General features: G+C 39.2%; 1 protein-coding gene across 1 annotated transcript in view; it reads right to left on the bottom strand.

Moving 5' to 3' along the window:
• NALCN (sodium leak channel, non-selective) overlaps window positions 1-17,230 on the bottom strand; it is a 390,104-nt gene that overhangs the window by 59,676 nt on the left and 313,198 nt on the right. Inside the window, exon 19 of the mRNA XM_045008683.1 lies at window positions 5,888-5,961. Coding sequence (XP_044864618.1) covers window positions 5,888-5,961 — 74 coding nt within the window. The remainder of the gene's footprint in view (window positions 1-5,887; window positions 5,962-17,230) is intronic.

Below are 17,230 nucleotides of genomic sequence, written 5' to 3'. Positions count from 1 at the left end.
AATCGAGATGGGGTGGAGGGGTAATAGACATCTATATAAGAAAAAGCCCCAAATATCGGGACTGTCCCTATAAAATTGGGACATCTGGTCACCCTAGTAATATGTAATGAGAGAGATAGGAAACACTGGAGAAAGACAAATAGAAACATGTCAAGCTGGTTGCAATGTTTACTTGCTATGCAAAGCTCTGGATGCAGTTTATCCCTTCCTTCTCAGCAAATGCAGCTGCAGCTATGTCCTTCATGTTGATTTCTATATGCACAAAGGAAATAAAGTATGTTTAATAAGAACAAATTACTAGTCAAGTTAGAGGAAGAAATTACACTGAGCTTGGTTGCAAGACAAGATCCCACAGGGAATATTATATACCATACATTACCAGGGAAAAACTGATGGGGTCCAAAGTCATGAATGAAAGGGGCAGCAGCCTTTCACATTATTTCCTTCCCATTTTAAAATCCCTGAAAAATAAGCAAAACAGACAGTAATTCAGCTAAATGCTCCACGCCACTGCAAGATGTTGAACAGTTTGTACGTAGTTTATAATACTGTACCTTCCACTAACAGTATGAGGCCTCTTGCTTTGCAGAAGATGGTGCTCTGTGTGATGACTTTATCGGGAGGTCTGTTTCTGGCATCAAGTATAGATTCCCTGCTTATGTTGCTGTATTGCTGCAATTTGAGGCTTGTTTCATAAATGAACATCATTTAGTTGAACTGCACCAGAGTCCCTATCCACATTTTTGTCTATTATATACAATTCTCCTGGTGAGTCCTTTGGACAGAATCTTTAACAGAACATGGCAATGCTCCATCAGTAAACCCAATATACAAAATACTATCATACTCATTCGTTACTGATGATGATAGGTTCTCTCACTGAATCTTTCCATCATGCGATCCATGCTTCCAAAAACCTTTTGTCATGGTTGTCTGGAACAACCTGATATTCAGAAGAGCTGGGCACACACCAGATGGATCCCAGCATCCACTTTTGTCATCTTATAGATTGCATTCACTGTGGCACTGTTTGGACAGCAGGCCAAATGCACTTTGTTAACACAATCAAACAACACTACATTTCAGCTATTCAAATTGACTGTATTGTTAAAACAATTTGAATCTTACTGGTCAAGCAAAATGGACTATAAATGAAACTTGGATATAACATAAAGCTTTTCTTCCTGGGTCTCTCTTATGTGATCAGATGTTTCTAAAAAGAAAAGACAGTAAACAGTAAATTTGTCTTCTTCAGTGTCTATGCAATCTAGCCATCTAAAATAGCATATTTACATGCTCACCTCTTTAGCTATCTTACATTCTGGTCTTCATTCTTGCCCTGTTGTCTAACCATTCTCTCCTAGCTGATGTGTGTCTGGGTATTTCCTTGGATTAAAGATGAGCCAGTCACAGAGCTTGCTTCTTGATGATCCATTAAAAGTATGGAGCTCCCTTAGCACAACAAGTACAAAAAGGGGCAACATTTTCCAATGAGCAGATGTTAAGCAGCTCCTGAAATTCTTCATGTTTGACTTTGCTGGAGACTAGGTAGAATCCAGTGGCAGCCTGGGTTTCTAATGCTCTAAGAAGCTGATCGTGACAGACACACCTGAGATTAGTCAGATCAGTTGTTTAAAAAAATTATAGGTATCCAATCCTAACATTGAACAAAAATGGAATCACAGATTTAAAGGAGAAACCCTGATTGATTTAGGGTTGAACTTGTCTTAAGTGACCACTCAAGGGACCAACACAAATTGATTGTTTAATGGAGGAGGCTTTCTAATAAGGATACAAATGAACTACTTACTGTGTCTGAGGACACTCTGGGTTTGTGTCTTAAGACAGGAAGTTGTCTAATCAGGGTGGCCCATTATAACAACATATTAAGATAGTTTAATCAGAGACAAGGTAAATATAAAGTAATGTCATAACCCTTTTAGAAAGAGTGAAGAACTTGTTTTTCATTCATTGTGATATGCATAAAAGATCACTGTGTTTTGAAGAATGCTTTTATAAGAGCAGTTGAATAATCTACCAGAATACCAGCACACTAGTAAAACGGAATTTTTAATTCAAGCACTACAACATATTTTAATGACGCACTCAAGACACAGTTTCAGACATAAGATAAATGCTCCTTATTCATTCAGCTGTTTATTCCAACTGAAAGCTTCACTTATGCATGAGATAGGCTATTCCCTCAGGCTCAGTAAATGTTAGAAAAGCTTTGTCTGGAATAGTGAATACATTGTTGTTTATACTTAGCACTAGTTTACAATTTGGCTCTAAAATCAATTATAATGTAATGCATATCAAAAGCTACTCAGCCCAATGTGGCTTATTTCCAAAACTGTCACAATTGATTACTTAATGATGACCTTTGAAGAAGTTGATTTTTTGTCCAACAGACCCTGAAACTTAGATGTTGCACTATGTATATGATATGCTGATGGGAAAATGGCTCAGAATAGGCAGTACAGTAAACAGCCTCAGAGTTGGTCAGCTAACCTATATCTGAACCAGAACCATGTTCTGCATTATTGACATAGGTAATCCGAATATTTTTATTTTATTCATACAGCATCCAAAAATGTGCTAAGGCACTTTATAGGACCAATAAAAAGATGTGACATGGCCTGTGCCTTGTGGAGCTTGCAAACTATTATGTGATGGTGGCTGGTAGAGTATTCCATTCTCAGGGTGTAGCATATAATAGAGAGGGGAGTGAAGGAAGAAAACAAATATGAGGCTGGTGGTGCAGAGGGAGTGGGAGAAGCTCAACAGGAATGACTGGTTATTATTATATAAAACATAAAGGTGATGAATGATTCTGGGAATCAGACAGATATTTAGCTGGCATCCATGATGCTGGCTCTGGTGGCAGACAGAGGCAATTTTATTAGTCCTTACAAAAGCTATTTTTCTAGACTTTGATGATTCCAGATGATAATTAATCCGTAATTGATGCTGGGTGTCATCTTCAATTCCATTTCATTTGATCCCAAGTTCTGACCTTGGAAAGGTTGCCATCAATGGGAGCATTAAGTGATCATTCAAGAGATGCACAAAGATGGAATTCATCCCATTGTGTACAATTTGCACTCTTTCTTGTTTATGTTAAAATATTTAGAATTTGATAGAAATATTCTTCAATAACGGTGGGTAAGAAGGACAAAAAAGGCAGCACAAAGCATAAAGCAGCAAGAACAGAATTAAAAGTCTTTTTGTTCAAATAATTTGAGCAAACTGAAGTTGTTCCAGAACAGCTTTAATGTAGAGAAGCACGTATACCCACCTTCATCCATACAGACAACAAGTAAAAGCCTTTTGGTGGGAATCTTTAGAGAAGGGTCAACTTCAACTATTACTCAGTGTATTAGGTACAAAGATCACTTCTTCCACTGTCAGGTCTATAATGTAGCTGAAATTCAAATGTCGCAGCTACTTTTATTAATGATAAAAACATAGTAGTTGTGATCAGTACAAAGAAAAACCATAATCTTCATGCAAATTTGGGTTTCTCTGCTTCCTGTGACCAGTATGCTCAGGTTTAGCTGTGATATTTTATCACATTTCACACCCATTTTTTTCAAGATCCCTCTCTGAGGCTCCATTGTCATAAAAAACCTCATATTTAGTGACTTTCTGCACCAGCAAATCCATCCCTTATGTTGTGAAAATGATTTCTTATGTTAGCATGTTAATACTGAAGTTGTGACACCTATGGCGGGCCCAGTAACTATAGTATAGAAATGGAATCATCGGAATCAGCAGAGTATGGAAACAGTTTGAAGCAGTTACTCATTGCCAAGAAAGCTACTTGTTCCTCTTGCTCACAAGGAGGCTGCTTCTTTGTTAATGAATAAGCTACACTCTTGAGACTATTACTATCTGAAGGCCCTATGCATTCTGTGTTTGTGTGTAAAAGGCGGATGTGTCAGCAAACATTTTGCCCCAGGGGCAGGATCCCCTTACCATCAAAACTTCCCCACAAGGGCTCCAAGGAAGTTTGACTCTGCAAATCTGGGTGGGAAAGCACCTGGTGGTGAATATAAATTAGGACTGCTTCTTCCTCTGTCCTGTGAAACTGTCCCTGAGGCGGGATTCCAGGGTCAAATGTTCCCAGGGAGACTTGGATGCATAGATTCTGCAGATGCCAGGCTCTGAAGGGAAAAGTGGGAGCAGGCTACTAGCAAAGCAGAGACAAGGGGGTTCTGTGTGGCTGTCCCTTGCAGTGAGAGCCAGATAAATTACCAGGTATCCACAGGTTCTGAAAGCAGAACTGCTGACTTCTTCTGAGGGAAGGAAACCTCACTATTGTGATGGAAGAATTCATAGGAAACTCTGTGTGTTTCAATTGTACAGTTTCCTTTGTTCTACATGAGTTATTCTTGCATCTGGAAGAATGGAGCCTTAAAAAGATAAAAGCAGCCCATGAGTGGATTTCCTATGGGATACTGTCTGAGCTGAACTTTGAGCTTACTGACGCTTTGTGTAACCCCACTGGAGTCAGTGGAATTTCATGATTATAAATCAGCAACTTGTGTGTTTTCGTCAAATGCTGCTGAGAAGCCAATACATAAAAATATATTGTAAGGCTTTTGACTAGTATGCAGAAACTGTGCTTATTTCTCCATGGGGCAACTTCTATAAAACCAAGAGACACTTAGGTAATTGAAATGCTTATTAAAAGAATCCTAAGTTTCATTTGCAATGAATACTTTTGGCCTTGCAGTCACATCTTGACAAAGCATATCCAGTTGAATTGATAATTGGTCCCATTTACCATAGTTTTTAAAGACCGCTAAAGTTGTGTTAATCTCTATGGCACTTACTGTTACTTATTCTTTAGGAATATTAAAAAGAACAACAAAAGGTGGCTGCTATAATTTTTTATCAAATTGCATGTAATTATGAGGCACTTTTCAACAATATTCACAGTTCAGGACTTGCACTGAACGCCTGTAATTTCATACTGGAGTGCTCTTCATAAAGCATTGCAATATTTATTCTCATTTCACAACTGTATTTTTCTAATCAGTTATTCCTGATTTGTACTGCTATTTCCCTATTAGTGGTAGTTTATAATATATATTGTAAGTGTGCAAGCTTTGATGACACACAACTGTAGGTAGCAACAAACTAATGCTCTATAAATTGTTGGCACAGATTTTACATATAATTTGAATGTTAATAATTCTAATTTAAACAATGTAAAACAAAAACTGGCATGAAAAGCTGTAGCAAGGGGAGAACTCAGGGGATAATTTTATGACATGATTCTTGCTCCTCTGAGACACATAGGGACTGTGTATCCCTTCCTGATGTTGCTGAGCATGTATTGGGACTACTTTTGCACGCGATCACCATTGTAAGGTGTCCACAATCAGTCCCACAGAGTTAATAATCTACAGGTCTTCTTTCTGTGCTATCTTGCATAGCTTACTTATGTGTTTGGTAGGAGTATTCCACTTGGGTTCCTGTGCAAAGATTGTGCTGGAATTCCCAGGCACGAGTGCAAAATAGAAGTGCTTTTGAAGAGTGATATCTTGGTTAATTCTAAGGGAAAAGGTGGAAAAAGTCAAAATTTGACTCTATATTATAAAACACTATCCCTCTTTTGCCACTGTGTCCATGAATAATATACCTTAAGAGCATGTTATCATCAGTTATTATCATTTACACAAAGAGGTAAAAACAAGTTGTGTTTTTTTAATGCAAAGAGATACCCTGGCACAAATATTAAGCACACACTGTAAACTGACTTAATACTTTAGCACTCATGCAGAAGAACCAGATTAGAAATAATTCATTACTCATTAATGAGACCCATTTGTCATCCAAAAGATAGAATGCATCAAATCAAATTACCCCTGTTTGTTACCTAAGGATTTTATTGATTGCTGTCTCCTTTTCCAGAAGATTTCTTGCCCTGATGCTGAAAACAGATTTACGGAGCTATAAAAAAAAACAAGACAGTGCAATTTTAGTTGCTGTATCGATAGTAATGGTTAAGTGCATTGACAGACCGACCGGTCAACACATTATGTGATATACACTTCCGCATAAAACACATGTTCATAGACAAGCATAAATTACAACATAGTGGCCTCCATCATAAAATCAACATTTTCCCCGCTGCTCTATCACTGATTTCCTGTTGACGTCTCCAGGTGAGAAGAGGTGGAAAATGATCAAAGTGGCCTTTTCCACAAAGTGCAGACTGATTCACTGCTATCTCCAGTGATGCCTGAGGTGCTAGCCTCTTTCTGCCATTGCCTGACCTCCCCACATCTGTGCTACTTGTGGAAGAGGAGACAGGGTGAGCATCAAAATTTGATCTTCCCTCCAGCACTGTTGCATTGGCTACCTTGTATGCCCTATATCAGAGGTGGGCAAACTACGGCCCACGGGCCACATCCGGCCCGTGGGACCGTCCTGCCTGGGCCCTGAGCTCCTGGCCTCAGAGGCTGCCCCCGGCCCCTCCCCCAGTATTCCCCCTCTCCCACAGCCTCATCTCACTGCGCTGCTGGTGCAATGCTCTGGGTGGCGCGGTGGTGAGCTCCTGGGGTAGCACAGCTGCAGAGCCGGGCCTGACCCGGTGCTCTAAGCTGTGTGGCGGCGGCGGTGTGGCCCGGCTCCAGCTGGGCAGTGCGGCTGTAGCACTGCCAGCCACCGGTGCTCCAGGCAGCACAGTAAGGGCGCAGGGAACAGGGGGGGTTGGATAAAGGGCAGGGGAGTTTGGGGTGGTGGTCAGCAGGCGGGGGTGTGGATAGGAGTCGGGGCAGTGGGGGGGGATTAGGGGGCTGAATGAGGACAGGGGTCTTGGGGGGGCAGTCAGGAATGAGAGGAGGGGTTGGATGGGGCGGCAGGGGGTAGTCAGGGGTGGGGGTTCAGGGGTGGTCAGGGGACAGGGAGTGGGGGTGTGTGTCCTGGGGGGGCCATCAGGGAACAGGGGGCATTGGATGGGGCAGGAGTCCCGGGGGGGGCAGATAAGAGGTGGGGGCTGGGCCACGACCCTCGCCCCTAACTGGCCTTCCATACAATTTCCGAAACCAGATACGGCCCTCAGGCCAAAAAGTTTGCACACCCCTGGCCTACGGCATTGGTCCAAGCAGTTTCAATATATATGCAAAATATGTCTATTGAAATGTACAGAAACTTGAGAAGCTTGACCTTTCCCTGACTTTCGACACTTCCATGACTCTTCTATGAACTAAAATACATAAATTCACTGATTTTAAGGCCAAACAGGACCATTATGATCATCTAATGATTAAATGATAAAATATAGACCCTATATGCTTCCACCACCGCCCCATTCTGTTCTCCTCCATTCTGTGCTGGTACTGGGAGAAGACATGGAGAGAGTATAAACACCTGATCTGCTTATCACTGCCTTTCAATTCCCACTGAACTGCTTCCCACAATGGAGGTAAGAACATAAACACTTTCTGAGCTGCTGCCTTATCTGCCTGGCCCCCTACCCTGGTCATCTGTCTCCACATCCTGGGCTTTACTGCTGTTTCCAGGTGAGGAGAAGGAGGCAGCATAAAGTCCAGCTTTCCTCAGTGGCTGAGGCAGTCAGGCCTATCCTTTCCAAGTCTCCTTTCCCCTGCTGTGCTAGTTTTCAGGGAGAGAGGATTTGATTAATTAGACCATTTTTATAAGCAGACATTTTTCTTTGTTTCTGTTTGTTTGCTTGCTTGCTCCTGGTAAATGATAGGCATATCTTGTGAGGATTATTTAAGCCTTCCTGGAGGCTAAGATAAAGGCACAGACGTACCACAAGAAAGACATTGCCAAGCCCAAGCACTGCACTGTTGGGATTCCCCTTGAGACCTCTTTCCACTCAGCTTCGAAGAACTCAGTTTGACTCCAGACTTTGTCACTCATGCAGCAATGCCACACTGAGCTGACTAGACTCGAGCACATCACATGTTCAAAGTTACACAGAAATCCTCTTTATATACATTTACACATCTCACTGCATTTACTATACATTGCATCATACATTTTGGGACTGGCTTGGTTACTTTGTAGGAACCAATCCCTGTACAACATGCTCTGTTCATGCACTGTCCATGTTCAAAATACTCTTTACCTCGTTTTTAAATTCCCAATGTATTTGTCCATTGATATCTTGTTCTTTGTAAACAGTTCCTTTGGTATTTCTGCCACTTATCTTAGCTAGTTGAGACATTCTGTCTCAGCTCACTGACCCCTTTACCTCTCTTAGTTAACACAAACATTCCGTTCTCAGCCTGCTGATCTATTTACCTCCATAATCCTGTCATTCATGCCAAGCCAGGCCTACATTCCACTGTCTTTATTTTTCTTTTTTATATTAGCATTCATTTCATTCATATCATAGTCCTGCCTTTTTGTGCTCTCCTTTTAAAGTTTACCAGGCAAGAACACATTTCCAAGACGACAGTAGCTGTAATCATTTTAACCACTATTAATATTAGGCTCCAAGTACTAACCAGGGGGGCGCAAGCTCACCTCCTCTGGTACAGCCCAAGAGGGTATTTCCACTGCATGTACAGTATTGCCCCAGTTTCCTGTTGCTCGGCTATTATTTTGGCAATGGACACCAGTGGCTCTATTTTCCCTTGTACTAAATCAGTGGTGTTAATGGACCAGGGAAGTCTAGCTGAAAAGAGATTGATCACCAGTGACTCCCATTTGGTGTTGCCTGTTACAGCCTCTGTCACATTCTCCTTAATCTGCACACTTGGCCATACAGCATGAGTTCCACCCTGAGTCAGAGAGGTGAAGTTCAGACAAAATCCATCCAGGATCCCCTGTCATGGTGTCATCCCCATCGAGAAGCTGCGATAACCGAGAGCACATACTGGGTCTCCAGGCTGTATCACTTCCTTCACTCTCTCTTTAATGACTATTTGGGCCCAACCTTCTTCGCTTGTGGTCCGGCTCATTCGTACCGAGCACTCTCAGAACCATTTGTACTTGATTCATTTAAAGTAGGTTGTGCTTATTTCCTCTTCGCCTCATGTTGCCATCTTCACACTGGGATAATGCTGTTTATGGGTCCCATTCTCTATTGTACCCATGCTGTTAACATATGCCAAATCTTTAGGGCCCCCTATCCCTATAGAAATAGCAATCATAACTGGCACAGTCAAATTGCTAATTTCATGTGGTTCCTAGGATCCAGGACATTCTAGCCTAGCAATATTGTAAATTCCTTTTCCCACTAGTGTGGTCCATATAAGTGTGCTTTTTAACTAACTTGACCATTCCCCCAGTTAATTTTTTTATTTCTTGAATAAAACATTTCCTGAATGCATAACAAGTTTAGTATTATATATGCTGCACACAATTGCTTGAGAAACATTATTATTATGTAATGAATTAATTACAGTATTTACAGATATATTAATTCATTTCAAAGTTTGCGCAATGGAGTGCATATTGCTAATAATTGACACCTCCTGCTGCAAAGTTAAAGAACTAATCTCTCCTCCTTTTTCAATGGCTTTACCAAATTAATCAGTTAGTGGGTTAATTTTAATCCCTCAATGTCATAAAAATTACAGAAGGAGACTCCAACGCCATTGCCACCCAGTATGGCTGCCACTGTGTCCTTTTTGGCTCTACAGTTTCTGTATCCTTGGAAATATGGCTCCCACTGGATTCTGCCATAGTCAAATGTGTGCCCTGATACTGTTGCTAATCCATGTTTTACTATGTGGCCCGGCAAGTTCCAGATGATCTGCAAGTAATGAACATTTTAAATAGAGGAATAAATCATAACTGAGGAATTTATCCATGCCTGCACCTGTGATGACATGGGGCCCTAGGCATCTCTCAAGACTTGACTATGTCAGCTATTTAGGAATCATTTCTATAATCTCTAAGTAATCAGAGAAAAATTTAGGATCTTCTAGCAATCCCATCCCTATGTTTGATCAATCTGAAATAGTATCTTTAGGCACATCTCTTTAAAGCTATTTAATTGGGCTTGTTTCATACATCTGTATCTGGCCTAGGGATATAGGCACAAGGTCTTCAGAAGACTATATTTTTTGGTAGTAAAAAAAACTGAAGCAGCAAGTATTTTTGTTTCTCTCAAAGTCCAAACTGATTCTGATTCATGGTAAAACTTCTTTATTTTACGGACTTTCTATGTCCTCAAAATACATTAATATATGCCAGGTGACCGTAAAATGTTCACTGTTTTGAAAGATTCTATCATTTCTTGAGCAAAACCATACCGCTGAGATGCATAATATCATTGAAAGCAGTAATTTTTTTCTAAACAGTTGCCCTTTTCAAATGTAAATATTATGTTTTGTAAGCTCCCTTCCCACGCATGCTTTTAACCTGTGCAACCTAATAATAATGTTGATTATTTTTAAGAATAATTTTTATAAAGTAAATTACAGCTACATTTTCAAAGCACCATACTTTTGAGACCCTTCATCTTCCCAGAAAACCTGGGAGATATGCATGAAACATTTCAGGAAGATTATTGTTTTTGGGCGGAGCTTGGTGTTCCCCAAATAAGATAAACTAGATGTTGGGATTGTTGAATATAGGAAGAACTGGAAGTTAAACAGGAAATATTAGTACGTAATTTAAGTTATAACTGAACTGGCATCACAGAGACTTGGTGGAATAAGTCTCACAACTGGAATATTGGTAGAGAGGAGTATAGCTTGTTCAGGAAGGATGGGCAGAACAAAAACAGAGGTGATGTTGCATTCTACATCAAGAATATATACACTTGTTGATCAGTTGAAAATCTCTGGGTAAAGATAGAAAGGCTAAAAATAGAGATGACATCATAGTAGGGGGTCTACTATAGACCAACAAATCAGAAAGAGGAGGTGGATGAGGCATTTCTAGAACAAATAGCAAGAATATCCAAAATACAAGACTTGGTAGTACCCAGTAGTAGCAAGACATCTGCTGGAAAAGTAATGCAGCAAAACACAAAATTTCCAATACATTCTTGGAATGTATTGGAGACAACTGTTTGTTTCAGAAAGTGGTATAAGTAACTAAAGGACAGCCATTTTAGACTTGATTCTGACCACCAGGGAACAATTCGTAGCAAATCTGAAGTTGGAAGGCAATTTGGGTGACAGTGATCATGAAATGATGAATTTATGATATGAAGGAAAGGAAGGAGTGAAAGAAACAGAATAAGGACTTCAGAAAATCAGACAAACTCAGAGAACTGGTAGGTGAGGTGCTATGGGAAGAACATCTAAGGGAAAAGGGAGTTCAGGATAGCCGACAGTTTCTCAAGGAGATAATATTTAATGCACAACTACAAACTATCCTGACACAAAGGAAAGATAGGAAGACTACTAAGAGGCCAATATAACTCCATCAGGAGCTCTTTTTAGTGACCTGAAATAAAAAAGGAATCCTATAAAAAGTGGGAATATGGAAGAATTGTGAAGGAGTAGTACAAAAGAATAGCACAAGCATGTAGAGACAAAATCAGAAAGGCTATGGCACAAAATGAGTTACATCTAACAAGGGACATAAAAGACAATAAAAAAGGTTCTTTAAATACATTAGGAGCAAGAGAAAGATGAAGGAAAGTGTAGGTTCTCTACATAGTGGGGAAGGAAATCTAATAATTGATGACATCAAGAAGGCTGAGATGTTCAATGACTAATTTGGTTCAACCTTCATTAAAAAGGTTAATTGTGATCAGATACTTAACACAGTTAATATTAACAAGAAGGGGGAAGGAATACAAGGCAAAATACAGAAAAAACAGGTTAAAAATTTAGATAAGTTGGATGTATTCAAGTCGACAGGGCCTGATGAAATTCATCCTAGGGCTCTTAAGGAACTAGCTGAAGCAATCTCAGAAATATTACCAAATATCTCTGAGAACTCATGGAGGGCCCTTGAGGTCCAAGAGTCCTGGAGAAAGGCAAACACTGTACATCTCTTTAAAAAGGATAACAAAGAGGACCTGGGAAATTACACATCAGTCAACCTAACTTTGAAACCTGGAAATATACTGCACTTGCAAAAAAGGCTAATGTCATTCTGGGGTGTATTAACAGGAGTGTTATATGCAACACACAGGAAGTAATTGTCCCATTCTACTCAGTACTGTTGAGGCCTGAGCTGGAGTACCCTGTCCAATTCTTGATGCCACACCTCAGGAAAGATGTGAACAAATTGGAAAGAATCTAGTGGACAGCAACAAATGTGGTAAGAGTTTTAGAAAACTTGATCTATGAGAAAAGGTTAGAAAAACTGAGCATGTTCAGTCTTCAGAAAAGAAGACTGAGGGGGAACCTAATAATAGTCTTCAAAATATGTTAAAGACTGTTAGAAACAGGACTGATCAATTGTTCTCCGTGTCCACTGAAGGTAAAACAAGAAGTAATGGGCTTAATTTGCAGCAAGGGAGATTTAGTTTAGAAATTAGGAAAAACTTTCTAATTATAAGGATAAATAAGCACTGAAATAGGCATCTAAGGGAGGTTGTGGAATCCCCATCATTGGAGGTTTTTAAGAACAGGTTGGACAAACATCTGTCAGAATGGTCTCTGTTTACTTGTGCCTTCCTCAGCACAGGGGGTTGTACTAGATGACCTCTCAAGCCCTACATTTCTCTGATTCTATAATGCCTGCTATATGTATACATCAGTGATAGACTATTCTGTAAATCAAAAGGAACTGACATTTATTGACTACTTATAACAGATCTGTTTTGCATTGGGATGTGGATTCATAATACTGTGTATATATGTGTATATGAGTATGTGCACATATATAAAAATATATTTTGTGTGCATCTTGGTTTAATGTGATTCTCAATGGTTCATCACAGTTTTAGTGGATTTATGAACATGGTACCCTGTTTTGGATTTAGATATAATTGAGACTGCTGAGAGCAGTGGCAAATTTTTGTTTGATTTTTTTCTTTGTAAGTCAATGATTACCAAATGTAGTAACTGAAGAACTGAATTCTTTCCCTAAAGTTAAGTGTGGGATATAATGACAGTATTTCCAATATTGGGAGGTGTTAGTTGGGGACATCTTAGGCCCCGATCCAGCAAACAAATACAAACATATTTAACTTAATTTGCTGTGAGTAGCCTAATCAAAGTCAATGGGACCACTTAGACCATAAAGTTGAGCATGTTCTCCACTAATGGCTGTGGTGCCTCATCTGCAACATGTATACAATTCTATATAAGCCGTGACTTGTCTGTATACATTAAAAATTGTGTATACCTAATCTGAGCACAAGCAAAAAATGTCGACCCAACTCTGCAAGTGCACCTTTGAAGATCTGGCCAACAATATCTGGGAGGGACAACCTTGAGGAAGAATTCTTTAGAAGTGCCCAAATTATCCATTTATCATATTTAAAGGCAGCAGTTGAGATCAATCAAGTATCAACAGTCAAAGAGATTCATCAATTTCAGGTACTAATGGGCCTACTAGAAGAAAACCTCATTCAGGAAAGCATTGCAGTTTTTTACATATTAAGTATTTTTTCTTAAGTTATTTTATATATTAGATAATTAAATCAAGATGCTCCCTACTTTAGTTTCCAGATTTACATAGTGTCACAGACAAAATGCTACAGCATTGTAAGTGAGGATATACACTTGGGTTTAATGATTGCTGTTTCATTTAATAATGTTTTCATGTGGCATGCTGGTACATATAAAGAGTGTGGCAATTAAAGCTTGTGATGCCTGCAAAGTTCCTGAATCATGCAGAGGAAATTATTATTAGTTTTAATGTAGAAAAGACAATACTTGATCACATGATATAGATTTAAGTAAGTATATTATACTCTATTAAGTTTATTTTAAGTTATACTGATTTAGTCTGCTGTATTCTTTTATTATATATTGTAAAGTGCTGTGAAGACTCACTAAGTATATGGAATTAATTATTTATTTGTTTGTTATTTATGCAGCCCGTAAAGGTGCACAGTGCAATGACTACAGTGTTATATAACCTTTTATTGTATTGCATTATTATTTCTCAGTGGAAGACAGTGCCCTGCTTTTGCCTACAACATCTGATTATTGTTAAATATGTTCTTAAGAACTTTTATTTTAAAGAACTCCTGCAGGTTACTTTAATCGGAGTGGAGCAGCTGTGGCAGGTCAGCAAACCACTCTTAAAGCTTCATCAATAAAAAGATTTTAGATGGATGTCATGGAAAACACACACTATTAGGAAACCATTACCAGGGCTCTTCTTTTGATTCCCAGATTCCCAAGAATTTATTTGTGCAGGTGCTGCCTGAGAACACAGAATTAAGAAATCATTGATCTGTCCCTAATGTTTCTTCAACAAGTGCTGGCACATTTCACTACTGTCACTGACAGAGTGGATTTAAAACAGCCAATATTACTCAATCCTGATAGGTTTCAGAGTAGCAGACATGTTAGTCTGTATCCGCAAAAAGAACAGGAGCACTTGTGGCACCTTACAGACTAACACATTTATTTGAGCATAAGCTTTTGTGGGCTACAGCCCACTTCATCAGATGAATGCAGTGGAAAATACAACAGGAAGATATATATATATCTATATATATCTATATATATATATACACATACACATACACAAAGAACATGAAACATTGAGTATTACCATACACACTCTAATGAGAGTGATCAGTTAAGGTGAGCTATTACCAGCAGGAGAGAAAAAAACTTTTTGTAGTGGTAATCAAAATGGTCCATTTGCAGCAGCTAACAAGAAGTTGTGAGGAACAGTGGGGGGGGGAGGGAGAATAAACATGAGGAAATAATTTTACTTTGTGTAATGACCCATCCACTCCCAGTCTTTATTCAAGCCTAATTTCATGGTGTCCATTTTGCAAATTAATTCCAAGTCAGCAGTCTCTTGTTGGAGTCTGTTTTTGAAGTTTTTTTGTTGTAATATTGCGACTTTTAGATCTGTAATCGAGTGACCAGGGAGATTGAAGTGTTCTCCGACTGGTTTTTGAATGTTATAATTCTTGATGTCTGATTTGTGTCCATTTATTCTTTTACGTAGAGACTGTTTGGCCAATGTACATGGTAGAAGGACATTGCTGGCACATGATGGCATATAACACATTGGTAGATGTGCAGGTGAACGAGCCTCTGATAGTGTGGCTGATGTGATTAGATCCTATGTTGTGTGGTGTGTGGTTGCTGGTGAGTATTTGCTTCAGGTTGGGGGGCTGTCTGTAAGCGAGGACTGGCCTGTCTCACAAGATCTGTGAGAGTGATGGATCGTCCTTCAGGATAGGTTGTGGATCCTTGATGATGCGCTGGAGAGGTTTTAGTTGGGGGCTGAAGGTGACGGCTAGTGGCATTCTGTTACTTTCTTTGTTGAGTCTGTCCTGTAGTAGGTGACTTCTGGGTACTCTTCTGGCTCTGTCAATCTGTTTCTTCACTTTAGTAGGTGGGTATTGTAGTTGTAAGAACGCTTGATAGAGATCTTGTAGGTGTTTGTCTCCTGATAATGAGTCTGACTTTTTATTCTTTCATTTTTCTTAGGAAGAGTCAGTTACCCAAAATGTGTGCAACAAACCATTATAGCATATGCCAGTTTTAAAAAAAATAATAATCACAGAGCAATATTGCTCTGCAGCACCACATATTTTAATGGTAAACTATTTTTTTAATTTTTAAAAAAACATTATAAAAATCCAAGGCTGTTCTTCCTGGATAAAAAGATTTAGTTCATGAAATAAAAATCAAGGCATCACAGGACAATACTGATTTATTAATTATGGTAGATCAAATCTAATGATTATGGGTCAGTTCCTCAGCTCATGTAAAATGGCATAGTTCCATTGACTTCCTCTGAGGATCAGGTCCAGTGATGTTAAATATTGCAAACTACTACTGAATATTCAGATTTTGCTATATTTATATGTCTTAGCAAAATTTTCCAGCATACAGAGAGAATTACACAGAAATATTTATTTTTATATTAAATTTTACAGAGCTGGGGAAAGTGCAAATTACATGATATTAATTTTGATATTACACCAACAGGAGGTTGTTAACAGAAGCATGAAGGTTACTGCAGGTGGGTGTTTTGTAATAAAAGACCTGGATTCATAGTGGACAGTGAAGTATAAATCCATGGAATGTTTTGGGGACCACTGATAAGGTAGATGTAATATACTTTTCCATGGTAACCTCGGAATTGTTCTTCTAAACATGAGGAGTTTGCAGTTATGTAACGTTAATAGCAATGCAATATTTTAAACGTACTTACTATTTCCCATCTGTAGAACCATATGGAAATATTTTTCTGTTCTATCCTAGGGAATGCAAGCAAGAAAATAACATCCACCATGTGTGTTTTACTTGGGAGTTTGGCAGATGTCAAGTGATGGTTTAATTTATACAGCATAGCTGAATGAAGAGCCTACTGTATATTATATCTTATTTAAAAATATAATCTGTATTGAGGGTGAAAACATGTAAGAGTTCATGTAATATATTAGCATAATTTTCAACAAATAATGAGAAAATCTTATGTCAGTTTGGACAGAAACTAGCTAATAATTCAGTGTTAAATTACATTTTGGGGACTCATTGCCTTCAAACTCACTCAAAGATGTTTTGCAGATCACGCTTTAAATTCATACATGATTTATTTGTTAAGTAACATTGATCCTTTTGTGCCCATTGAAACGTGTGCCCACTGACTTATTTTGATGGCTGACTACTGGCTCTTGATGGCTGGGCACATTGCGCATACACTGATATGTTTCTTGCTTGAGGAGTTCAGCTACCACAGAGGTGAGCACAGTATAAATACCTAGATAGACAGTCTGATAGACAGCCAGAAATTTGGGGTCACATTCTCAAAGATAATTAGGCACCTAAGGATGCAGGTAGGCATCTGGTGGGATCTCCTAGAGACCCTATTGATTTAAATGGGATTTAGGTGCATAAGTTGGTTAAGCACCTAAATCCCATTTAAATCAATAGGAATTAGGCACCTAACCTGCTTAGGCTCTTTTGAAAATTTCACTAGGGACCTATCTGCATTTTAATCTGGCCCCTAGACAAGACTGTCCTCGCAGAGCAGCCAAGAAAGTGAATTTCCATCAGATCATTCCAACAAGGAGGCAGGGCTTGACTCTCTCCATTGACTGAGTGGGATGAGAAAGGAGTTTGCCCCTAGCCCTGTGACACCTTCAAGACCCTCAAAGCTCTGACTCCTTCTTTAGCCCTCCATAGCA

Source organism: Mauremys mutica, chromosome 1 (genome assembly GCF_020497125.1).
Source record: "Mauremys mutica isolate MM-2020 ecotype Southern chromosome 1, ASM2049712v1, whole genome shotgun sequence".
Taxonomy (NCBI): Eukaryota; Metazoa; Chordata; order Testudines; family Geoemydidae; genus Mauremys; species Mauremys mutica.
The sequence above is the reverse complement of the archived record's forward strand: the minus strand, read 5'-3'. Positions and strand labels throughout refer to the sequence as shown.